The sequence below is a fragment of the Gadus macrocephalus genome, chromosome 12, assembly GCF_031168955.1.
Source record: "Gadus macrocephalus chromosome 12, ASM3116895v1".
NCBI lineage: Eukaryota > Metazoa > Chordata > Actinopteri > Gadiformes > Gadidae > Gadus > Gadus macrocephalus.
In genome coordinates this window covers 19,870,786-19,885,759 of record NC_082393.1, presented here as the reverse complement: position 1 = coordinate 19,885,759, position 14,974 = coordinate 19,870,786, and the positions used below count along the sequence as shown (strand labels likewise).

The following is a 14,974-nucleotide window of genomic DNA, read 5'->3' as shown; positions in this document are numbered from 1 at the left end:
AGTCCGAGGGAGAAACATACCGTTCAGCGCGGCTGCGCTAGATCGCTCGTCAAGCAGACCCGGGCAATCATGGGCATTAGGATGACTTTGGGGAGGGAGACGGGAAAGGAGTCTTAAGGACCGGGCATGCGGCAGACGAGGAGGAATCCGAGTTGGGGACTGTCACGGTAAGGGACGAATGCACCATATCACATTAATGCCGGAACGCTCCCCCACAGGACTGAGCGGGAGAAGCCGGGAGCGATATCTACGGCGACCTCAACGGCGGACCGGGTCCGGAGACGCCTCACCCTTTTGCCCCGGGGGAAGAAACCTAAGTTACTTTATGATTTCCCTTTTTTTTTGTGAGCTGCACGTAATAAAACCGTTGCACCGCAACCCTGCTTGAGCGTTTGATTCGAGAATCCCAGCCACCGCCGACCGGGGTTACCACAGTGGTGGAGAATGCAGGCAACGCGATCCCTTGGCTAACACCGAACCGGACCAGGATGCAGCCAGCAGAACAACCCACAACGAGGGAAGAGGAGATCGACATCCTGTGGAGATGTATGATCCGGATGGCCGAGCAGCTGGGTCGGGAGCCTGCTTAAGCCGCCCCCACGAAGTGGCTAACCAAGATGGGACCGGACGACGACGTTGAGGCGTACCTAGAGATCTTCGAGTGGACCGCGGTTCATGAACGGCCAGCAGACCAGTGGGGCCGCATCCTAGAACCCTCCCTGACCGGGGAAGCCCAATAGAAGACGTAGAAGAAGATGGACCCAAGTGTCTGGACCGGCTTGTGATAGACCGCTGCATCCGATCTCTGACCCCGGTGCCAAACGCTGGGCCTCCGGGAACCAACCTGAGTCGGTGAACGACCTCGTCAAACTCCTGGAAAACAACCATGTCACCCAGCGGCTGTGCGGAGGAACAGACAGACCGAGCGACGCGGACGGACGACGGAGACCCAGGGCTCCCAGACCTTGCCCTTCCGTGCCCCAGCCCACCCGACTCAGACCACAGTGGCCTGCAGAGGCCCCGCCCCTCAGACCCCGAGAGAGGAGTGGAGGTGCTACATCTGCGGCCAGAAGGGCCACCTTGCACGCCATTGTTCCGGAGCAGGGGACGTGTCTATGCCCACGGCCAGTCCGTCGGACCGGAGAGGAGGAGTTTGTCTCCGTACCACTTGGTGGTCTCACGAGAGAACCGTATCCCCAAGCCTGCCCGTACGGCTGGGGCGGCAAGACACCCGCGCCCTCCTCGACTCAGGGAGCGTGGTCACCTTGATCCGACCCGGTCTGACCGTCGGAACTCCTGGACGGAATATCGAGGTGGGCTGCATCCACGGCCAAACAGAGACATATCCCACGGACCGTATCACCGTAAAGACCCCGAAGGGTACCTTCACGGTCCAGGCCGGGGTGGTATCGAACCTTCCTGTGCCACTTTTAATTGGACGGAACTGCCCCATTTTTGAAAGACTATTAGGGGCAGAGCTTCGGCCACCCCGACCCCGGCATCCCGTAGCCGGCCCGCCCATACGGCAGCCCATCCCCTGCCATCCTGGTCCGACTCCAACGGCAACGAGTCTCCCGATAGACCCACGAGGGAGGCGGTACGCCAGCTACACGCCCACGGACTCCCTTCCACCCGGGATGCCGGACATGATGACCGCCTCCGAGCAGAAACCCTCGCCAGATGAGAGAGAGAGCCCATCCCTCAACGAGTTCTCCGACATCCCCCTGGCCGTTGAGGGGGGCGCGGACAGGGGCGGTCAGTTCGCCACTGCCCAGCTGGAGGACGACGCCCTCAGAAATGCCTGGCAACACGTGCGAGTCCACGAGGGTATATCACTGGACTCAGTGAGTGGCCGGCAGTACCCACATTTTAGCACACGGGGCGGGTTATTGTATTGGGTAGTACAGAGGGGGGGAGAGGAGACGGAACAATTGATCATTCCAAGGACATACTTGAGCAAGGTACTATATATGGCCCACACCCACCTCCTGGGGGCTCATTTGGGGATGGATAAGACTAGGGATAGAATATTGAACAGGTTTTACTGGCCTGGCCCGAGGCCCTCAGTACAGAATCCCCTCATACCCATGCCACTGATGGAAGTCCCGTTCGATAGACTTGGGTTAGACATTGTAGGCCCCCTTCCCAGAACTAGCCGAGACCACCGCTAGATTCTAGTTATGGTAGACTACCCGACCCGCTACCCAGAGGCTATTCCTCTCCAAGCCGCCACAGCCAATGCGGTGGCGAAGGAATTCATGTTTTTATTAAGAAGGGTGGGGATAGTCAAAGAGATACTGACAGATCAAGGCTTTTGTTTTATGTCCCGGGTGTTGAAAGACCTACTCAGGTTGTTACAGATCCGCCACCTCTGGACCTCCGTCTACTGTGGATTTCATTCCACACTACGGGCTGCCTGATCAGATCTGCTCAGACAATGGAACCCATTTCACCGGAGCAGTCTGCGCCGAGGTGAGCCGTATGCTGAACATAACATGGTCCTTCCATTGTCCGTATTACCCCCAATCGTCAGGGCAGGTGGAACGAGCCAACAGGACACTGAAGGAGCGATTGGCGAAGATGCACCAAGAAGGGACTCCATGGGTGGATGCGATGCCCATCGCCTTGTGCAGCATGAGAGCTACATACAACAAAGACATGGGACTGTCCCCCTACGAGGTCGTGTTTGGCCGATGCTTCAGTTGCCCAGGCTCTGTTGACTGATGATCCACAAACCACAACGACTAGCATTAGAGGCCAAATATGAGGGGCCATACCAAATTCTATTAGTTACTCGATCTGCTGTTCGTGTAGCTAAGAAGACAAAGTGGATACATGCAAGCCACTGCAAATTAGTTGATTCACGAACTTGGAATGACACTCGTTAGATTTGGCACGCAAACTAACTGATACGGGGTGACGAGTAGGGAGTGTTTGTTATTTATGAAGGTATTATTGTAGCAAAAGTCTTTAGCACCTGTAACAGCAGAATTTGAATGCGTACACTAAAGTCACAGTAAATTTGAAGTCGTATATATTTATTTTGCATGTGTACTCTAAAGTCACAAATTTGTAACAGTACATTTGTAGTCGTAAAAAATATCTAAATATTTTTTATACCATTGTAAACACAAAATAGGGTCTACGAGTACGCTAATCTGTGTTACAGGTGCACAAATCCTTTTGCTACAATTATTGCAGCGCAGTTGGTGCAAAACACATTCGCACACCCGTGTTTCATAATCTGAGAACATGCCCAAAAGGTGTGCATTCGTAAACCCAAATTTTAACAAATGCATCAGAAGTTGCACATCTGTGAACGCTATGTTAATTCAGCATTTTAATGAGCGAGCACAAAACCATTTTACAACTGCTCGAATCTGCTCCTGCAAGTCTCAGCTGTGGGGTTTTTTGCAGGTTGTTTTGCAACACCCCTAGGTGGTAAATGTGTAGCAAAAGTATTCGTATCCGTAGATGACAGAGCGTCCGTGAGCGGGACAAAATAGTCCCGCCCATAATTTCCTAATCCAATGAAAATCACCGGCCGGGATGCATTTCTCAAATTACAGTGACGGCTGCCGCTGGTGGTGATTTTGGGTGGGTGGGCTAAAGAATGCATTACATTTATCAATACTTCACAGGGCTCCAGACGCCATGATGTCACCTTTATATCTCTGTTCATAACTTTCATATAATGTGAATGATTTTTAAACAAGATTAAGGTGTAGAGAAAGGCATTTCTTTATTTGAAGCACAATTATAAATAAAAAGAAAAATAAGGTGTTTAAAGTGCTTCACTGAGCTGAAATTGAACATTTCGAACTAAACCATTAAGCAAAATAAAAAAAAAATTGTGCTTAAAGTATTACACAATTAAAATGTTGACTGGTCTCCCTTTGCGCAAAATGCGGCTGTAGACGATCACACACTCTTTGGTAGAGACGTCTGTGTCGCCGTCAATCATGAAGGACATGTATACCTATGTGGCGTTTCCGACGTCCGCAGCTGTCTTTTGCTTTAAGGTGTCGCCCATTAGGCCTACTGAAATGAATTGTGCACATGCCATCTCATTGCTATAGGCCTACGTCGGGTTGATGTTTAATCCATTTCTCTTCATGAGAATAATTTCGGATTTAAATTGAGAATGGCAACTCCTCTTTGGCAATGTTGTATGCAACATTAAATGAGATCATTTCCGATTCCTTAGAGAACCTTATTGTTACTGCCTGTCGCTGAAATGCAGCTTGGAGAGGGGCCACTATCTCTACACACTTGTCACGTCATGTTGGGTTATTTAGACAGCTTTTTAAATGTTTCGATACGAAACGTAGTTGACCCGCTTACAAATGCACTATTACCGGCCATATTCTGACCGCACTCCTGACAGTAAATCTGTACATCGTTTGGTTGATGTGTCCCCAATCTTTTCACTTCCAATTTTTCCTCCAAAGACATTAAAGAAAACCGATTAGAAAGTAAATAATCCACTTCATTCATTTTCATGCTAACGCCCGCCATACTGCACTTGCGCTACTGTGCTGTGATTAGTCGAAGGACACTGTACTGTAGCTACTGTGCTAGGTCAGCCTTTGGGCTAAACTAATTTAGCCCAAATGGGAAGCATATGAAGGGGGCGTGTCAGGGCACCTGTCAATCAAACGTCAATGGAAGTTTACGCTACTGCGCTTGGGCTGAATACATTTAGCCCATTCACAGGAAAAAAACGAAGATATATATATCCTGGGTTTTTCTGTCACTTTTTGGTGCTGTTGCTCCTTTAGGTTCTACCAAAATTTAAAATAATATGTTCTAAGTTTTTAATAATATTTTTTTTATTTTCACTGTAAGAGGGCTTAGCCCTGTTAGCCCATTTATACCAGCCGACCCTGACTGGGACCCATCGCGTGCCAGCCATGGAGCTATAAAGATCGCAGCATTCTTAGCGCGGGTACGTTTCTTTCTGGAGAAGTGAAGAGGGCGTCCTACTGAACGGAGGTGGGTATCCTACATTATGTAAAATGAAATGACTTAGTTCAAGGGAATTCTCCCCAAAGTATTGCATTAACATTTCTGAATTTATGTTATGGCGACCATTAAAATACATTCAAGGACATTTGCGGCATGTTAATGAAATACTTTGGGGGGAATTCACTTGAACTAAGTCATTTCATTTAACATAATGTAGGATACCCATCTCCGTTCAGTAGGACGCCCTCTTCACTTCTCCAGAAATAAACGTATCCCGTGCTGACTCGTATGCTGCGATCTTTATAGCTCCATGGCTGGCACGGGGTGGGTACCAGTGTAATTTGAGAAATGCATCTCTGCCGGTGATTTTCATTGGATTAGGAAATTATGGGCGGGACTATTTTGTCCCGCTCACGGACGCTCTGTCATCTACGGATACGAATACTTTTGCTACACATTTACCACCTAGGGGTGTTGCAAAACAACCTGCAAAAAACCCCACAGCTGAGACTTGCAGGAGCAGATTCGAGCAGTTGTAAAATGGTTTTGTGCTCGCTCATTAAAATGCTGAATTAACATAGCGTTCACAAATGTGCAACTTCTGATGCATTTGTTCAAATTTGGGTTTACGAATGCACACCTTTTGGGCATGTTCTCAGATTATGAAACACGGGTGTGCGAATGTGTTTTGCACCAACTGCGCTGCAATAATTGTAGCAAAAGGATTTGTGCACCTGTAACACAGATTAGCGTACTCGTAGACCCTATTTTGTGTTTACAATGGTATAAAAAATATTTAGATATTTTTTACGACTACAAATGTACTGTTACACATTTGTGACTTTAGAGTACACATGCAAAATAAATATATACGACTTCAAATTTACTGTGACTTTAGTGTACGCATTCAAATTCTGCAGTTACAGGTGCTAAAGACTTTTTCTACAATAAAACCTTCATAGTTATTTTCATTCCTTTATTTTCATGAGAGGTTAGTCTTCGAAAGATGCAAGGACTTTTGTCACCGCCTATCTAAGTGAGAATTCATGTTGGTTCCTTCTTGACACAACTGCTCAGCTTTTGAACATTTATGTTTGTTTTGTTTTATTTTTGAACAAAGGTTCACTCATTCATTCATTCACACAAGGTTTATTGAGAACCATGATGACTGATTACTGATTACTGATATAACCATTTTCGAATCAAGCGATTTTTTTGTATGATCATTTTTTCATTGTTTATCGAATCATTAAGACAATTACAAACCATGGTTGATTATTATTACTGTTGGAGGCTGTGACAATGCCTCCCCCATGACTGATGCTGCACTTTTTCTTTGTTTCATGTTTCATCGTACCTGGAAAATCCAGGAGAAACGGACACTTGTTGAGTCCTTGGGATAGCAGAGGCGGCTATCTGTTCTTGAACTGAACTGTGTCTCAGTGTTTGTCCTGACGCCCTACTACGAACTTTCATACTCATCCCCCATCGCACCTGCGGTGGCCATCAACTGGAGAAGTACTCTGTTGCAACTGCTACTCAAAACCAACTGAGTCATGATGTTACCAGTATTTTTTGTGATGTTGTTGCACCATTTTTTTAAATGGGGAAAATGTTCATTTGACAGCCATAATGTAATCCACAAAGATAACACCTTTTTACAAACTGCCCATGGGTTAGCTAATGCCGCGTTTCCACTGCAGGGTGCGGAACGGATCGGTTCGCAAAGGTGCGGCAAGGGTTGCGTTTACACTGCCAAAAGTGGGTGTAACGGGTTCAGCGGAGTCAGGACACAGTTCTTTGAAGAAAAAGGAGCGAACTCCCGTTTATTTCCCCTTCGGGTTAACAAACACAAAGTCATGGAACAAAAGGACAACGTTCCGTGTGCATTCCGTCCGTCTCCAGCTCTTATGACGCTCCCCCTGGCTCGCAGAGAGCGTCTTCCCTCTCTCTCTCTCAACCCCTGACTGAAAGACAAGCAGGCACATAAATACACACTTCCTGATTGGGTCAGATTGCAGACACCTCACCCCAGCAGACCCGGTGCTCCATACTCCCCCTGCAGGCCAGACGCCGCCCCACCTCCACATACCCCCACCGCCCGACACAGGCCGGGGACCCATCCGGCCGTAAACCTACTCCCCCCCCCCCCGGGACGGGAGAGGAAGTCTGCCACGACCATCTGCGCCCCCGGCCTGTGGGCCACCCGGAAATTGAACAGCTGCAACGCGAGGTACCACCGGGTGATCCTCGCGTTGGCATCCTTCTTCCGGTGGAGCCACTGGAGGGGGGCGTGGCCGGAGTAGAGGGTGAACTGGCGACCCAGCAGGTAGTAGCGAAGGGCACCGACCGCCCACCGGATGGTGAGACACTCCTTCTCTACCGTGCTGTACCGACCTTCGCGGTCCGACAGCTTGCGCCTCAGGTACAGCACCGGACGGTCGGTCCCCTCCACCTGCTGGGTCAGGATCGCGCCCAACCCCCTATCCGACGCGTCTGCCTGGACGGAGAAAGGGAGAGCAAAATTAGGAGCACACAGGACTGCTTCCCCACAGAGGGCTGTTTTAATAGCCTCAAACGACACCTGGCATGGCTCCGACCACTGAACTGTATCAGGGGCCCTCTTCCGGGTGAGGTCGGTCAAGGGGCTGGCCAGGTCGGAGAAGTTCGGCACGAACTGCCGATAGTAACCCGCCAGCCCCAGGAACCGCCTCACCTCCTTCTTGGTCCTGGGTCGAGGGGAGGGGGCGACCGCCGCGGTCTTACCGACCTGCGGCCGGACCTTCCCCCGCCCCAGGTGGAACCCCAGATACTGAATCTCCCTCCGCCTCCGCCTCCAGCACCTTGAACTGGTAAAGACCGAGCGGAGTGGAGAACGCAGTTTTTTCTCGGGCTGCTGGAGACAACGGAATCTGCCAGTAGCCCTTCGTGCAGTCCAGGGTCGTATAATACGTGGCCATGCCAAGCCGGTCCACTAGCTCGTCGATCCGAGGCATTGGGTAGGCATCGAACTTTGACACCGCATTCACCCTACGGTAGTCGACACAGAACCGGACAGACCCGTCCGGCTTCCCCACCAGCACGACGGGACTGCACCAGTCACTGTGGGACTCCTCGACGACGCCCAACTCATTGCTGCCAATTCGCGCCGTACCACATCTTGCTTGTGGACGGGCAGCCTGCAGGGACGTGTCCGCACCGTTAACCCGGGTTGGGTCTCGATGTTGTGAGTTATTAACGGGGTGCGACCAGGCAGGGGCGAAAAGACGTCGGCGAACTGGAGCTGCAGACTGCCCACGTCCGCCGCCTGACTCCCCGACAGATCCTCTCCTCGGCCGACCGGAGGGACAGGGCCCGGAGTAGGGACTTCCGGTTCGAACTCCTCTCCCTCCGGTAATGTCGTGGCGAACGCGACCGGGACCACATCAATCCACCTTTTGAGCAGATTGATGTGGTAGATCTGTCGGGAGTCGCCGCGGTCCGGCCGCACTACCTCGTAATCCACGTCCCCGACTCGCCGTGTGACCACAAAGGGACCTTGCCACTTTGCGAGTAATTTGGTGCTAGAGGTGGGCAGCAGAACGAGGACCTTATCCCCCGGTGTAAGATCGCGTAATCTAGTCCCTCTGTCGTACAGGCGTTTCTGATTCTCCTGGGCTTGGTGCAAATGCTCACGTGACATTACCCCGAGTGAGTGGAGCTTTGCAAGCAAGTCCATGACGTACTGGATTTCGTTTTTACTGTCGCTGGACCCCTCCTCCCAGTTTTCTTTAATGAGGTCCAGGACGCCCCTGGGCCTGCGCCCATAGAGCAACTTGAACGGGGAAAACCCTGTGGAAGCCTGAGGAACTTCCCACACCGCAAACAACAGAGGGTCTAGCCATTAATGCCAATTTCGAGCATCCTCCAGTACAAACTTCCGGATCATGGACTTTAACGTCCGGTTAAACCTCTCACACAAGCCGTCAGTGGCTGGGTGACAGACGCTCGTGCGGATGGCCTTGACCTTCAACAACCCGTAAAGTTCCTTCATCGTGCGTGACATTAAATTGGTGCCCTGGTCAGTGAGAATCTCTTTTGGGATTCCCACCCGCGATATGACATGAAACAACGCCTGCGCAACACTCTTCGCAGAGATATTGCGCAACGGAATTGCTTCCGGGTATCGGGTTGCGTTGTCGAACAGGACCAACACAAATCGATACCCCTGTGCGGAACGTTCTAATGGCCCGATAATGTCCATGCCCACGCGATCGAATGGGGCCTCCACCAGGGGAAAGGGCCGCAAGGGAGCCCTGGGGATGGCGGGGGGATTCACCAACCGGGGCAGGAGGCGCACCACCTACGCGCTTCCGCCCGAATCCCCGGCCAATAGAATCTAGCCATTATCCGGTTTAGTGTCTTCTTGTACCCCAAATGGCCCGCCATTGGGTTGTAATGCGCCGCCTGGAAAATCATTTCCTGGCGGCTCCTGGGTACCAGCAACTGGGTAAAAATCTCCTCACTCTCGGTGTCACGACCCACCCGATAAAGCCTATCCCTAACGACCACAAAGTGTGGGTAAGTCAGCGCTGCGTCTGGCTGTACCCTCGAACCATCAATAGCAATCACTTGGTTGAAGGCTGAGTGTAAAGTAGCGTCACGAGACTGCTCAAGGGGGAAATCGTCCACCGGTGGGAATCTCGGCGCTCGGACCTCGGGTTGAGAACCTCCCGATTCCTGATCAGCGTCGGACACGCTTGCATCGGCGCAGAACACAGCGCATGACCTACATGTCCCTATCTGTCATGTCCGCACCCCCGTAGACTCGTTAACCGCTCCTGGAAACCCAGCCCAATCTAACCCTAGAATCAGGGGGCTCGAACTAACCGCCGCCTTGACTCTATGCGTTTTCCCCCCATAACGAATTTCGATAGGGACCAAGGGATACGTGTGAACATCCCCGTGTATACATCTCACCGAAACGCTCGATCCCTCTATCACGGTACGCCTCGCTGGGACCGTGGGGAAGAACCGGGGCACCGGTGATGCGGACGACCTGGCCCACCTCCATCAACGGACAGTCCCGCCGAAGGTGGCCCGGCCGTCCGCACCGCCAACACGCCTCCCCTGCCGTCTGAGTGCCCGTCTGCGGGATGGGGTGGGAAGGTGCACTATGTGCCTGCTCCTGACTGGGACCCCCCCCCCATCTCGCCCTCGGCCCCGGGGTGGGCCTGTCCCGCTGCAGGGCTGCCGCACCGGTCCGCGGGCTCGGGATCGGCGGTCGTCGGTCCAACAGAGGGGGAGCCAGGTGGCCCTCCACGATGTTAACGGCCGCCGAGAGGCTCCCGGGCTGGTGGTACCGGACCCAGGTTGATGTTCTGGTCGGAAGCCCCTCGACGAACCTCTCCAGGGCCACCTGCTCCACTATCTCCTGTTTTTTCCCGGGCCCAGCCACCTCCTCGCCTGGTCCCGCAGCTGCTGGCAAGGTGAAGGGCCGGTTGCCGTCGGTGAAGGTCCTTCTGGGCCGCCGCTGGTAGGCTGTGGGCCGCGAGCTGGGCCTCTCCCGTCAGCAGAGGCAGTAGACGGTGGGCCCACTCCTGCGGCGGCCACTCTGAGACCTCGGCCACCCCCCGGAAGGTCTCCAGGAAGGCCTCTGGGTCGTCTGCCTCCCCCATCTTGGGGACATATATATGTCGCCATGGTCGGGTTTCCCCGCCGCGTTCTCCGGAGCCGAGCAGCTCCCGCATGGCCTCCCGGTCAGTGGCCACGGAGCGGGCCAGCTCCACCAGGAAATCGTTCTGGGCCTGCTGCAGCTGGGTCTGACGCTCCGCGGTTTGTGCCAGGTGTCCGAGGACACTGGCCAATGACACTGGCCAATAAATACACACTTCCTGACGTTTTCAGTACTCCTCCGTTAGGGTACTGAAAACGAGACGAGACGCCTGAAAGTGTCCCGGGAAATTCTAGCTACACACCCCCTCCGTTGATTGGTCGACAGAATCATCACTTCCGGGCGACGTGGGGATAAAACCAAACAAACAGTAGCCTCGAGGTATTATTCTTTACAATTAACATGTCGCGTAAAACGCTTGCTTGGGCGAACAAGGAGGTGGAGACGTTCGTCTGCATTCTTGGGGAGGAAGAAGTTGTTTACGATGTCTACGTAGCTGCCGCGGCGATCGACATCCGGCCTACCTTAAGGGTACTGTCGGCGGTGGAAACGCGACCTCGGAACTGAGCTGGGCTATACCGCCCCCTCCCTACCGCACCTTTGCGAACCGAACCCTTCCGCACCCTGCAGGGGTGTTCTCGCCATGAGAACTTTAAATTCTCATGGCGAAATGGATTCCAATGAGACCGTTTTCCGGTCATTTTCTTTTTGCCCGGCCCAAATATTTGCTATGCGCAAATGGGGCCCAAGGGGAAATCTATTTAATTCAACATGTGTCCACATGGTGTCAGGCTAACACACACAGATGTAGTGTGTGCATGTGGAAGGAATAGCCCAGAAAGTACTTTTTCCAGTGAAGTACGACATGATCCAACATCCATCTCTTGTGCTCGCCTCTTCCTTGTCTGATGCTCTTATTGTCTCTTGGGAGGAGTGGATCCAATTCTCTTCATGGTGCACACCAATTCTCCATGAATAATACATCTCAGCCTCTGTTGGTGCGTGTAGGACTATCTTATGGTCTGGCTGTGCGTTGTAGCTGCCAGCCTGCCACCCAAGTAAAAGCTCAAGGCAGAATCTTTGTTCAAGGGGAAAAAATCTCCAGATACAGTTTAGTTCACTGACACACTGACCCGCAAGCGACTGGCATGAACACCACTTAAAGCTCTCTGGAGCTGGCTCAACACAATGCTCCATCTCTGCTGTGTAGGCAGAACTAACAGTAGCAGGTCAAAGTAAATGAATTAGTTTGAAGAGGTGAATGTCGATAGCATCTCATAAAAATATGATGGTTGGTGTTTCTTCAGTTGGCTACATTTTTGTATACTTGGTCATGGACACGATAAGCATGGATGTTTTTGACAAAGTCTTTGGGATGTTGACAATGAACTATATGAAAATCGAATTCAACTAGGTCTTTACGGATTGAAACTAAGCCATAATTGTCCCATTCTGTTATAGTGTCTGTAATAGTAGGGGTGAAAACATGTGCTCATTCAATTCATCTTGTGTCTGTAGACATTTATTATTAAATTAACTGTGTCTCCTTTGATTTAACTTCCCCTGTTTCTTTCCCTCGTCATCATTCGGTGTTTCTGTATCTAAATGTGTTAAGTATACTCTCCTCTAAGAATAGTGTTGTTACCTGCTTTGAGCCTTTTTATAATGTCCAGTGTTGCCGCTATGTGTATATTGAGGTACCAAGCATAATAATTTTACTCCTGTGTACTTGTACAATAAGATTACAATAAACGTAATTCTGATTCTGATTCGGGTGTTGGTTTCCCCCATTTTTTATGATCAATGAGTTACTATGCAAACACCTGCTAACGGCCAGACAGACTGCCTGCTCAGCTGGATTGCAGGACCATGCTGTTTCGTGCACCAATCCTCGTAAATCTACTTATTGTCCATGAGCATCTGCTCTGCACAGCCCATGTCCTAGACATAGGATCAAAGATTCATCGCCTGCTGTATGTGATCAGGATGGGCTCTATATGCTTTTAAGGAAGCTGTAGGAATGCAAGAGGATCCACGTCTCATGCATGGGTACAAAGTTTTCTCCTGAATCTGTATGTGGGTCCCTCTTGATGGATAGCAGTAGGATCATGACCATTGGCCTTTTATATATTGACATAACACATTATTTACAATTCCTATTGGTCATGAACATATGTTTTGGGATGTGTGTCGTTCTTATGCAGGAATTAATGACCATGGTATAAATTATATTATATTGTATTCTATTCTTCTTGACTCCATTCTATACTATTATTATTTTTTGGTTCTGATTCACATGAATCTTATGTAACATTTTTCTTTAGCATATATTCCATTACATTTCCCTCCAATCCATTCCAAAGCCAAAAAACGAATAGCAGAGTTCATCATCTTGGGAACACCATTCATCAAAGTGGTGTTCATAATGGGTCCAGGATAGCTTTAATTAATCAAATGGTGTTATTATGTTGTCAGAAGTGGTCCAGAAAAGGGCTCCACATCATTCTTATAGGATCCTGACCCACAAAACAAGCACGCTTATCCACGGCTAGGCCTTTATTTACTCAAGCGGAGACAATGCTTGTTTGTTACAGACAGTGCTTTATCGCCTTGTTAATCGAGGTGATGGTAAGAGAGAATTACTGCTGCCCCAGAAAACTCACCCTTCCTCCCAGCTTCTTCCTTCCCTGGCCCAAACCACCTAGGGGAGAGGGGGGTGCTAGTGAGTCAGGGGTGCATTATACAGCCGGCCGCCTGCATTATACATAAGCGAAGGCATATCTCATGCAAGACTACATTGTGTGTCTGCACATTCCTCAGTTAAAGCCTTTATTAAAAGGCTTTAAATGTGTACATAATTCATTGTACATAATATAACATTTTCAGTACAAGAACTTTATTTGAACAAGTTGATTAAAAACCATGAAAATAAAGATTTTGAATTGAGAGTTTATTTTTTTTATATACACAGTGATCCTAGAAAATACGCCAAATCCAATCTCATTGATATATTTTTGCCGGGTCATTGCTGCCGCTAGTGGGCAGTCGTGTCTTTTTTGTATGTCCATATAGTGACTGCCCACATAGACGCTGAGCAACTTGAGCTAGAATTAATTTACCACTCATACACCAGCAATTATACACTGGCATGGCGACAGGTACCACGCATTTAAATTGGTTCAAGTTCCTTGTTCTTCCAAATGTTAAAAAATCAACAAATTCCTCCCATATATGGAAAGGTCTACATTACTTAATGTGTTCACAAACTGCATTTGTTTCCAAGAGGTTGGCTATGGGTCGACCTACAAGTATACCTATATAATGTTTATTACATAGGCTAAAGGCTTCAAACAAGACCCAGTTTAATTCAGAGCAGGTTTCTCGACTGCTGTTACATCCGACCCACACACATATTGAACGCATTATTATTTTTCGCTCCGCTCTGTGGTCAACGTTCCCCGTTTCCCGGGGGCTGGTGGAATGAAACGCGTTACTCCTCCTCCGGTGTTAAGACGTGACTCTGTTCCAATGAGAACAGGTGGAATCCCCCGAATTCCTCCAATCAGGTGACCTCCTGCCGTGGAGCCCTTCGGGATTGTGGAGGAGGAGGGGCTCCGAGCTCACAACTTCCACACGGGAGGAAAAGTAGCCAGGAAAACTGCGTTTTCTTTCATGTTGTGCTGGTGTTCTCATTCCGAGGTGGATCGGAAAGTAATCAAGCGGGTCACACGCGTACAGCGAATAGTTATCGTCAGAAAGTGACGTTTTATTACAGCGTGAAGTGGAGACAGTGAGTGAAATTTAAAGTTAGCACTTGTCCGATGTCGACTTGCGGTGCAGCGATCGATGGGACCCAGCGCAGCGATGGAGCAATAGCGTTGGATCCGTGACTTTCTTTTCCTGGATATATATTTATTTTTTAACGGAAGCGCTGTTCCTTCCTTTATATTTTTTCTTGTTGTGGATTATCACTGCAATCATGCCTGGAAAAACCAAGTATAACCTGGTGGATGATGGCCATGATTTGAGAATTCCCTTACACAACGAGGAAGCCTTTCAACATGGGATCAACTTTGAGGCAAAGGTGAACATTGTTAGATCAGCTGCATGTAATCGCGTTAAAACCCTCATGCAATCTGGTTAATGCTGTGAAACTGACAAAGAAACTAAAATGTGTATAGTTGTTGTTATTAGTATAATATTATTTAGTCGAGTAGACAGCTTGAAGAGCTGACTTGGGTCCGACAATGGGAAGCGTCATGTTTACATGGCTGCACTGTTCAGTGTTAGACTATCTACCAATGTATGATTTCCAGTCATTTAATTACATGGGATTTTACAGCAATTACTAGT

General features: G+C 49.8%; 1 protein-coding gene and 1 long non-coding RNA gene across 4 annotated transcripts in view; both read left to right on the top strand.

Annotated features, from left to right (window-relative positions):
- Positions 1-14,974, top strand: part of LOC132469563 (uncharacterized) — a 241,675-nt gene that overhangs the window by 74,732 nt on the left and 151,969 nt on the right. The window lies entirely within an intron of this gene.
- nos1apa (nitric oxide synthase 1 (neuronal) adaptor protein a) overlaps positions 14,193-14,974 on the top strand; it is a 90,202-nt gene continuing 89,420 nt past the window's right edge. For 2 of the 3 annotated variants that reach the window (XR_009528291.1, XM_060066719.1), the window contains exon 1: positions 14,193-14,705. Coding sequence is in view for 2 of the 3 variants with exons in the window: in XM_060066719.1 (XP_059922702.1) it covers positions 14,601-14,705 (105 nt within the window). In the remaining variant the exon portion in view is untranslated. The remainder of the gene's footprint in view (positions 14,706-14,974) is intronic. The other variant, XM_060066720.1, reaches the window with a different exon arrangement.